This window comes from Quercus suber, unplaced genomic scaffold (assembly GCF_002906115.3).
Source record: "Quercus suber isolate HL8 unplaced genomic scaffold, Cork oak 2.0 scaffold_758, whole genome shotgun sequence".
NCBI lineage: Eukaryota > Viridiplantae > Streptophyta > Magnoliopsida > Fagales > Fagaceae > Quercus > Quercus suber.
The window spans coordinates 48,642-60,164 of record NW_027070194.1 but is presented as its reverse complement, the minus strand read 5'-3'; the positions used below and the strand labels follow the sequence as shown (position 1 = coordinate 60,164).

The 11,523-nt window shown below is 39.1% G+C and overlaps 1 protein-coding gene across 1 annotated transcript; it reads right to left on the bottom strand.

The window, feature by feature from the left end:
- Positions 1 to 213: 213 nt before the first annotated feature.
- LOC112022430 (adenylate-forming reductase 03009-like) lies at positions 214 to 9,754 on the bottom strand. The gene is given in 4 exon segments (XM_065766930.1): positions 214 to 504; positions 8,603 to 9,284; positions 9,287 to 9,559; positions 9,562 to 9,754. Coding segments are annotated over 4 exon segments (1,350 nt in total). The 3' UTR covers positions 214 to 302.
- Between the last annotated feature and the right edge of the window lie 1,769 nt (positions 9,755 to 11,523).

The window sequence follows — 11,523 nt, the reverse complement described above, 5'->3', positions numbered from 1 at the left end:
AACAATACATTTTTATAAGGTTCCAATCTTAATTCTTAATGGACCAGAAATACCCAACTACTCTTCATCAAGAAAAATTTCTTTCCTTTTTATTTGAAGGAGAATTCTTGTCTTCTATACTAACCAAAAAAAAAAAAAAAAGCATTTTCTTCTATGTTCAGAAAATTCAAACGAAAACTGGTGATGATTTTTTTACATATTGCAACTGGAGGTGAGAAAAAGAACAAATATTAAAAATTGCAAAATGTTTATGGAAAAAAAAAATCAAAATAAAATTTAGTGTACGGTCATAAGCGATTAATTTACGAGTCCCATATTGGACCAAAGGCAGAAATTCCAGCAGCCTTGCATGCGTTGACAACATCTCTGCTTCCTTCTGGATTGTTGGTAACAATAACAACTTCAATGCTCCAATTTCTAGCAGCATCAATGCTCAGTTGAGAGACACTGGGACGACCAAACACGGCAGTATCATGGATAATCACCTTGTCTTTTGGCCACCCACTTACCATTTCTTTGATTTCTTTTCCAAAGTTTTTGTAAAGTTGTTATTTACAACTATGTATTTTGTTGGCTTTTATTACGTACCAAATTTAATTGTAATTACTCTCAATTGTTCATACCATGTATTTAATGTGGGATTTGTTGTAAGGGTTGTGTGATAGAGAGAGTGTGTGAAGACTCAAGCATTTGGAGGCTGAAGGATTCTCGCAGGTATGTTGCGACTTAGCTTCCCGCGAAGTGAAACATGTGCTTTGCACATGCTAGAATGCGAAGAGTCGGGCCAGGTGAAGACAACTGTCTCTCGCGAGTATCTCGCAGGTAAGGCCTTCTCGGGAGACACCCGCGAGGCAACCTGTTTTGCCAGCCTGTACTGACTGACTCACACTTTTTGCACCTATCCTATATATACACTCATTACCCACAAAAGTTGAGGTATGCTTCAGAGAGAAAACCTTAGCCAAACACATTGGGAATTAGAGATTGTCATCCCCACCTTTCTCTATATACTTGCTTGTGGTATTTCCTCAACCCTTCCCTCTCCATTTCCATACCATTGAGAGGTTGATAGCCTAAACACTTACCTCACCCTTTGAGTGTGTTGAGTGATGTTTTGGTGCTGCTGGAAAGTATTGGAAGAAGCCTGGAATGGCAGATGCAACATGGAGCTTGTTGCGGGATCTAGAGAGCTAGACAAGACACGGTTCCGAGAAGCCTTGTTGGAGTAAGAGCTTGGAGGGCTTAGGTGCATCGGGTAGATTAGGCTTGGAGGGTCTCTTGCTAACCCATGTGTCCCAACTGATTGTCTAGTGAATCGATTTCCGCTTGGAGGGCGGCAGAGAGGTTTTCTACCGAGTTCTTCGGTTTCCTCTTCAAAAACACGTCTTGGTGTTTTCTATGTTTGCATCTCTCTTCCCTACGCTTTTATATTCCATTATACTGCTGTGTTGCTTAGTTTATGGATTAGAGTAGCTTATTTGCTTATCCGCTCGCATTTACACTATTTTGCACTTTGTATTAAGTTAGTGTAAAAACTATCGAGCCATAACTTTAAATTGGGGGGTCTAAATTGCTCTTGTGTTTTCAACACATTTCTGAGCTTTCAATTGGTATCAGAGCGGGTACACTCGCTGTGGTTTAAATACCTGAGTGTGATTCTTGACTCTTTTTGAGATGGACCTGTCTCAATCGCTCAATGTTCCACCATTTTTCGATGGGAACAATTATGTCTTCTGGAAAGTCAGAATGAGAGCATTTTTATGCTCTATAGATGATACCGTTTGGGATGCAGTTGAGATTGGTTGGACCATGCTGATGGATCCTAAGTCTACTTGGGATAAGGCAGCTCTCGCAGCAGCTAATGCTAATAGTAAAGCGTTAAATGCTATTTTTTGTGGTGTGTCTCGTGATGAATTCCACAAGATCTCTCATATGACGATAACCAAGGAAGCTTGGGAGATTTTGGAGACGACATATGAGGGTACAAAGAAAGTTAAGGACACAAAACTTCAGATGCTTACTACCAAATTTGAAGAGCTCAAGATGGGGGATGATAAACCATTTGATTCATTCTATGGGAAGCTCAATGAAATTGTAATTGCTAAACTCAATCTTGGGGAGAAGATTGAAGATACTAAGGTGGTGAGAAAAATTTTGAGGTCCTTACCGGAGAGCTTTCGGGCAAAAGTCACAGTCATAGAGGTAAACAAGGATTTGGATGAAATTAAGATCCAAGAGCTCATTGGATCACTTCAAACGTATGAGCTTGGACTATCTTCCCACAAGACGAGTAAATCACTTACTCTTAAAACCATCACCGAAAGAATGGATGATCCTTCCGAAGAAGATGGAGTGGAGAAAGAAGTAGTATATCTTGCGAAAAACTTTCAAAAATTCTTGAAAATGAAGAACAGTGGAAAACCATTCAACAGAGGAAAATTTTCATCTTCAAGAGATGATAGGAAAGAGTTTACTAGGAAAGAAGGGAAGGATTACCAACCTTCTTCAAACATTGTGTGCTATGAGTGCAATGGCCATGGACATCTAAAGAAGGAGTGTCCAAATTTTCTAAGAGGAAAAGGCAAGGCTTATGCCACGACGCTCAGTGATTCAGAATCTTCTGATTCTGACTCGAAAGAGAGCTGTAACGGAGAAGGAAACTACTCTGCCTTCATGACCATTGCTCATATGGAGTCATCGGATGATTTGGGTGCACTTGTGAAGGAGCTTGGTGAGCATTCTGATTCAGAGTCTATTGGGATTGTGGAAGAATCAGATGCTGAAAAGGAAGAAAATACAGCCAATCTTCAAGAAAATTACTCCTTACTACTTGAGAAGTCGGGAGAGTATTCCAGAGTAGCCAAGGTAGCTGTAAGGAAAATTGAGAAATATGAGGATGTAAAAAGGGAGAATGCGGCTGAGCAACAAAGGGTGAATAAGTCCCGAAATCAGTCTATGGCTAGACATGAAACTAGAGGAAGATCTATCCCAAGATCACAACGAAGTCCCAGAACAGATTATGTGTGTCATTATTGCGGATTGCAATGACATACCAGACCCAATTGTCAAAAGCTGAGATCAGACAACAATACAAGTGCACCTCGGTCACGAGGAAGGAGAAATGACATGAGATCTTGGGGTGGTGAGCAACCAAGAAGTCAAAATCGTGATCTCGGTATGACGGATGTGATGAAAATGATCGGTGCCTTCACCCCTTGCTTGGAGAGTTTCACTAGAAGGTTTGAAAGTTCAAACTCTCGTACCCAATCCGTTAAGGATATCACCCTAAACGCACGTGATGTGTGGGTGAAGAGGGGTACTCATGCATAAGCATTATAACATGTCTATGCATAAATTCTTTCAATGTTTAGGGACATTTGTTGTTGCATCACTTCATGCATTGCTTTCTTTTTGCTGTTGTTACTTTATCCAGTTGGTTTGTACCAACTGTTTTGTTGATCTTACTTGTCTTGTTCTGTTTTGGGTGTGTTCAAAAATTCAAAAACCCATAAAAATTTGAAAATTCTCATAAGTTTGATCACATGTTTTGTGCATGTCACATGTGAGTTTGGCCTAGTACCTTTGTACTAATGGCGTAGTGCATTTACGATCTTGGCTTGTTAGGTATGCACTCATTTCTATATGGAAGAAATCTTGAACTCTATGTGTGACTGTTGTAAATAGATCTTCAAGCTTGTTATGAATAATTGGTTAATAGTCTTGTTGGTCTTGATACTTGCATAGACTTGTGTCTATATCTCTTCCCACTTTATTTTTATGTTTTGCAAAAAGAGCTCACCAAATGTAAATCTCCAAATGAAAAAAGATATTGAGCTGCAAAAGACTATCGCACACACTAGCATTCGACTAGGAAAAAGGGAAAGCGAATTTTCTTAATATGTTTTATATGGTGCTCAAAAAGCCAAAGGCTAATCGTCAATGTTGAAATATCATAAATTTCAAGCACCAATCTCAAAAAGAGATGCTCTTGTCCAAACAAAATTAAGTGGACCTTTTGTTATGTTTTTTGTAGAAGCCAAATGAAAAGCTTCTAATTTCTGTATTCAATGTGTGAGAGGTCATATATATTCATTTCTATAATGGAGATGGTCCATTTGATTTCGTATCAGTTGCGTATGACTCGTTTGAATTGATCATTGAAGCTTCGCTCTGGTCTATAGACTATTCCACATTTGATATTCACACACAACACACAAGACTTTGATTCAATCAATGCCTATCTCATTTGGGTGATTGTACATGTTCAAATGTGATGTGTCTGCTCAAGAACTGGTTGATCAAACCCAAAAAGATTTTTGACTGTTTTATTTGTTTTTGGAAGTGATTTTATACTTTCGTGTCTTTTGTTTTTGTTCAAAATGCATTTTTGTGTTTTACTTCAAAAATTGGTTTAGGGGCTGTTTCGCGAGAAGCTCGTGACTTAGAGCTTCCCGCGAAAAGGGCTTGAAGGAGATAAGTTTTCATCTTGTCACACAGAAACTTTCGCGACTGTATCGCGACTGTCTCGCGACCAACAACTTCTCGCGAAATGCTGTTTGGCCAAAAATTGGATTTTCTCAAAATTCAGACAGAAACTATCACGACTTTCTCGCGACTGTTTCGCGACTTAAAGCTTCTCGCGACAGCTTTTGTGCTTTAGTGGCCATTTTCGCAGTTGTCTCGCGACTGTGTCGCTACTCTCTAACTCGCGAAAAACGCGTGTTTTCAGTTTTATATTGCTGATGTGACAGTTTTTTTTTCAAATCTCAAAAACTTCCCTCGCTCAACCTCTCTTGAACCTTTTCATCCCAAATCACTATTTCATTCAATCCCCTTCAATCCAAGCATTTTTTTCTGCATTCTCTTCTACAAGGTATGTTTCTTAAACATTTCTTTTTCAGTTTTTGCTTAGATTATGCAGAATTTTATGTTAGGTTTTTGATATTTGGGGTTTTTCGAAAATTTGGGTTGGTTTTCAAAATTGGGTGAATCTTTGTCATATTTTTGGTTGGGCTGTGTCCCATTTGGTGTTTCTGCATCTTTGTTGGCCGATTTGTGGCATTTTATCATGTAATGAGGGTAGATTTTCCCATGTTCATGCATTATTCATGTTATTTTTACATTTGTGCATGCTAAGTGTTTGTCAAAATGTCCAAGTGACATTTTTGTGCCTAATTCATTTCATGTGAATTCCAATTCTCGTATTTCCATTTGTTTAACCTTACTTTACTTAGATTGATCTTTTTTCATGGGTTTCCTACACTTTGCACATGATGCACTCACTAGGCACACACCTAGGCACCCTCTAGGCACACCCCCATGCATCTTATGCTGCACACACATGCACCAGCATATGCACACAAATGCACACACATGCACAGTTACTTACTTGCATGCACTTTGCTTATTTTTCCTTGCTTTTAATGGTGTTGCTTATTCCTTGTGTTGGGATTAACTTGAACCTAATCAAATTTTTGTTTGTGTGCTCTGTCTTGGTATTTGTGCATTTGTTCCCTCCCTTCTTTGTGAATTTGTGCAGATGTCTCCCACCAAGCATGCAGCTAAGAAGAAACCATCCTCAAAGCGTGCACGCACTGATTCTGATCACTTCAAGTCCGTGGAAGCAGATATGAAGTTCAATGATTGCTACAAGAAAGCAACCATCATCATGGAACGGGTAGTTCAATTAGAGGCACTTGAGCACACATGCATTCCGGATGTATTCAAAGAGAGAACTTGGGCCAAGTTGTTGAATCCAGTTGGGACTGTGTACTCAGAAATCATTAGAGAGTTCTTCTCAAATGCTGATATGGAAGATGACAGGATTATTTGCTGGGTGAGGCATAAGGAATTCGTAATTACAAGGGACAACATTCAAGACTTGTTAGAGATACATCCTCCCTCTCAACCCATGCCAGTTCAATATGATGAAAGATTAGGGTCTATCAAGGAAATGATATCGACTCTTGGAGGGGTTCCAATGAAATCATCAATGGATACACTCAAGTTTTCCCCAGAAATGAGAACTTTGAGTTATGTGATGATTCATAACCTGTATCTTGTCACCAACCTCACCACACTATCAGCTCCAAGGACGAGGTTTCTCTATGATCTTTTCACTCACAAGGAGATTGATATTTGTAGCCACATCTTCCACATTTTGAAAAAGAGCATTATGAAGCAGAATACAAGAACCATAATGCCGTTTCCCACACTGATCATGGGATTCATCGCTAAGACCAAGCTGAAATTTCCAAGTGGTCTTACGATAGTTCAGAGAGACTATCCCATTGGTGCTAATACTCTGACTAGGAGCACAGCCCACATTAGAGGCTCCAAGACTGGTGTGCATACCATACCACCACCATGACGGGTTCAGCAGGATGAAGGTGAAGATACAGAGGAGGAAATTGACAGGTTCACCTCGGCAACAGAGCCCTCTGCACAGCCATCATCTTCAGCTCCACCACAAGGCTTAAGCAAACTTGATTAGCTGCTTGCTAAGATGGATCAGATGTCTACAGTGCTTAACTCCCATGTGCAGCACACAGTAGATCAGTTCGCGTACCTTCAAGGACAGATCACCGCATTAGCATCGTAGATTCAGGATTTGTCCTCCACTCATGGATCAGATTCAGAGTAAGATTAGTTCTAGTCCTTTGGCCATTCCGGTCAAAAAAGGGGAGACAATTTTGAGGGGGAGCTAGAGAAGAGCTTGCACAGTGCTAGAGGGAGTATAGTTTAGAAGCATAGTAACATTGGTTATTGGTTTTCAGATGGTTTTATTCCGTTTCTTTTAGTCTTTATAACTGTTTTACGTTTGTTTTGGTTTAAAATCTTTGATACTCTGTTTTTATTTCAGTATAATTTCAGTAGTTCTTCTATGATATTGTCTATGCTATGTAGCATGCCTTGTTTGTGTCTATGTTGCTTTTGTAAGCTTTTAGGGTTTGTTTAATTGCATAATATGTAGGTTTTTATGGTTTGTGCCATGCATTTGCAGTTCCTTGCGTATGCAGCCTTTATGTTTGTGTACTTGAAGTTTAATGTCATGCATTTTCCTTCGATACAACACTCTTGTGCCTTAGTAGGATTGTTCCTAGATGCAAATACTTCGTGTATTTCGCATTGGTTGAGTGTTGGATTTACAAATGATACTCTTCAAATGAGCTTATCATCTTGCATATCCGAATGTTCATTTCTTGTGTGAATGAGCATAGTGATCGCTTGTGTATAGTGATTACTTGTTTGATCTTGCCATGATCTAGTGTTTCTATTTCAGTTTGCTTGATCATGCTATTACCGCTCCATATGTTTTTCAAGTTTTCTGCATGCAATGATGTTGTTGTGTTGTTATGTTTCAGGAGATACTTGTTCATATGTTTCAAGAGCATATCAGAATCTAGAATTAGGTGTGAGTGAGTTTTTCCTTTGTTCCCAAACTCACGTTTAAGTATAGAGTCTGTTTTAGGGTTTTGTGGGTTTTGTCATGGAATAGCCAAAGGGGGAGATTGTAAAGTTGTTATTTACAACTATGTATTTTGTTGGCTTTTATTCTGTGCCAAATTTGATTGTAATTATTTTCAATTATTCATACCCTGTATTTAATGTGGGATTTGTTGTAAGGGTTGTGTGATAGAGAGAGTGTGTGAAGACTCAAGCATTTGGAGGCTAAAGGATTCTCGTGGGTATGTAGCGACTTAGCTTCTCGCGAAGTAAAACATGTGCTTTGCACATGTTGGAATGCGAAGAGTCAGGCCAGGTGGACACAGCTGTCTCTCGCGGGTAAGGCCTTCCCGCGGGACACTCGCGAGGCAACCTGTTCTGCCAGCTTGTACTAACTAACTCACACTTTTTGCATCTATCCTATATATACCCTCATTACCCATAAAAGTTGAGGTATGCTTCAGAGAGAAAACCCTAGCCAAACACATTGGGAATTAGAGATTGTCATCCCTACCTTTCTCTATATACTTGCTTGTGGTATTTCCTCAACCCTTCCCTCTCCATTTCCATACCATTGAGAGGTTGATAGCCCAAACACTTACCTCACCCTTTGAGTGTGTTGAGTGACGTTTTGGTGCTGCTGGGAAGCATTGGAAGAAGCCTGGAATGGCAGATGCAACATGGAGCTTGTTGCGGGATCTGGAAAGCTAGACAAGACACAGTTCCGAGAAGCCTTGTTGGAGTAGGAGCTTGGAGGGCTTAGGTGCATCGGGTAGATTAGGCTTGGAGAGTCTTTTGCTAACCCATGTATCCCAACTGATTGTCTAGTGGATCGATTTTCGCTTGGAGGGCGGTGAAGAGGTTTTTCACCGAGTTCTTCGGTTTCCTCTTCGAAAACACATCTTGGTGTTTTCTATGTTTGCATCTCTCTTCCCTACTCTTTTATATTCCATTATACTGCTGTGTTGCTTAGTTTATGGATTAGAGTAGCTTATTTGCTTATCCGCTCGCATTTACACTATTCTGCACTTTGTATTAAGTTAGTGTAAAACTATCGAGCCATAACTTTAAATTGAGGGGTCTAAATTGCTCTTGTGTTTTCAACACATTTCCAAGCTTTCAGTTTTGTTCAATTCCCTTGGCTACCCAAATTAACCGCACATCAACAGAACATGGCTGCAAAAGGAATGATAGAAACACACAAATTCTCAAACCTGTTGCCACCAACAAAACGCTATCATACATATTAACAAGATAAGGCAAGCCCACAAAGTGCACTTTTCGAACCCACAAATGGCTTGGTGGATTTGACACCAAGGACTTTGTGAAGTCACCAACAGCACCAGCTAATATCATGTGCTCTTTCTTCCCATCAGAAATTATGCCAAATGCATGCCATTCCGATAAAGGGGATGGACTAATCCTTCCCAATATACCAGCTTTTACTCCGCCATCAAACTTGACAATTGCGGCGTGGCCTGAAGGAGAAATGACCTTAATAGGGACACGTCTTACTGTCACCCATGGCAAGATGATTAAGAAAGTGATGGACAAGGTGAACCAAAACTCTTGCTGTTTGATCAAGCTGGAACTAATGTCCTTTTTGTAGGATTTGGTTTTTGGATCATAAGAGATTGTAAGAGTAATAAAGACCCAGAGAAAAGCAAGAGCAATCCATCCAGCAAAGCGATGAGTTCTTTCGAATACATTGTGATGAAGATGGCGAATTAGAGGGAAAGCCGCCAAAGAAGAGTGGCAAAGAAGGCCAAGAATGGTGGAGGCTACACCTATGATCTCAGGTGAAGTGTTGTCTTCATCTTTGAGGGTAAGGACTAGGCATACATGAGCCATGCAATTGAAGAGACACCACAGCTACTATGAATACCTCCGAGACTTTGGAGAAGGGATGTTGTGGCTGTCTTAATAAAGAGAGGCACCCATGACCTTCCCAAGAACATGGCCGCGAGCCAAAAAACAACACGCAAGAAGGCCTCGCCACTACACAGTGTCAAAGCAAGTATATTGGCAATGGAGAAAAGGGCAGTTCTATTCTTCCCATACGAGAAATGCCCCGTGGTTGCAAGAACCAAGCCGGTAATGTTTAGAATCAAGCAAGTTGAAAGAGTCCCTTGTACACTGTGAAAAACCCTTGGCCGAGTAGTGATGATGTCGAAAATCTTACCAGTGAGTTGCACAATGCTTGTACATGTATACTAGCAGTCAAAAGTGGAAGTGGGGTTTGCTTGATCTGTTTCTCTACGTTGTTCCCTTGTTTCACATCCTCAAACAATATCTTCATGATCTTCATCGTCCAGGCAAGATCACAAAAGTGCTGCTGCTTTTGCTTAAACCTTGAATAAAAGAAGGGAACTCTTTGGAGAGACAAGCCAAGGTATTTTGTGGCAGGGATCTGCTGAGTTTGATCTAAAAGCCAGCCTGCAGCTCAAGACCTTTCTTGGTTTACATATTTCCTATCACCGAGCAAGGCGTTGGGAAAAATTCTATATAACTATGAATAAATTTTAGCAAGCACAGCAGAAGCACAATCACACAAGAAAACAAAGATTTACGTGAAAATCCTTTTTCTTTGAAGGAAAAATCACAGACAAACTCTAAATAATTTCACTATATTAAATAGAGATTACAATACTTTGATATACAACTTAAACAAAAGAAACTATCTTTTTCTTTTCACTACTACTCTCTTCCTCACTTTTATCTCTCACAATTTTCTCTTACTCTCTCTATTTTTCTCCTCTCTTGCTTGCTCTCACTCAGCAGTTCTTCAAGACTGCAACATCCTCACATTCTGAACTTCACTTTCACCCTTCTACAAATGGCCGAATGTCTCTCCTTTTATTTCTTCATCTTTTCCTTCTTTTCTTCCTTTCACACTCTTGACATCAAATCACAATAACTCACTCCTTGCTTAACATATTTCTTTTTTCTTCACTCTCCCTTAGGCGAATAGCCTTCATGCTTAGCTCCTTTCTTTTCTTCTTTTTCTCCTCAGTGTGTCCAAGCCTAACCCAACCCAATAACCATGCTGACTTTTTACTGATGGAGAAAAGTTAAGAAACATGAAAGACAAGCTCATTAAATGAGCATGTCTATTACAAATGGGCTGACTCATGGTGCAATGCACCCAACACAAGGAGAAGACAGAGGGTTTCAAACCTTGATTTCATGGCGAAAGAAATGCTACTTATATAGGGTCTAAATGTGGCATTTTTTAAAGAATGTATTTATTTCACCCACAGTAGCGGACACAGAATATACATAATAATTATTTTACATTAAACTCATGATTTAGAGGGCGTTTGGATTCAACGTTTTTCCTACGTTTATTATCAGCGTTACCTCTTTTTTTTTTTTTTTTTTTTTTTTTTTAACAGTAAAATCACTGTGCGAGAGACAAAAATTACTGTTCATTACTGTTTATGCACTGTTCACACAATAAAAAATGTTAAAAATGAGTCTCACGGTACTATTCACACATTTAAAAATTATTTGCTACAGTGTTTTCATTTTTCAGTTTTCAGTTTTCAGTTTCAGCAACAATAAGTTCAATCCAAATGGACCTTAAAGTCATAATTTTCAAATGAAAGTAGTGACTTTAAGTCACAAGCTCAAAGTAAAAAAATAATTATATATATTTTAGTGCAATAATATGTGTGCATTAATTATTACCAAAATATGTGTGTGATAAATCTATGTGATCTAGTGTGAAATAATATTTTCTTTTTCAAATTTTGCATAACATGCTCTCTATACCTTTTTATCTGACTTTGATAGATCAAAGCCAATTGCTATCTAGTTTTTCAAAAAAGTCTAAAGCTATCCCTGTATCAAAATGGAATGCTTTGAAAAATGAGTCTAATTATTGACTAATTGACCTAGGCAAAAAACAACAAAAAGTAAATATAGACCTAGGCAAGAGGCTTTCTCGCGTATGAACATCTTTTTGAGTCATTTCTATTTTCTTTATTTATTTTTCCTTTAGGGTTTGTTTGGTTAGAGAGATGGAAATGGAAGGATAGAAAATAATGAGATATATAAAAGTGGAGGATAGAAAAG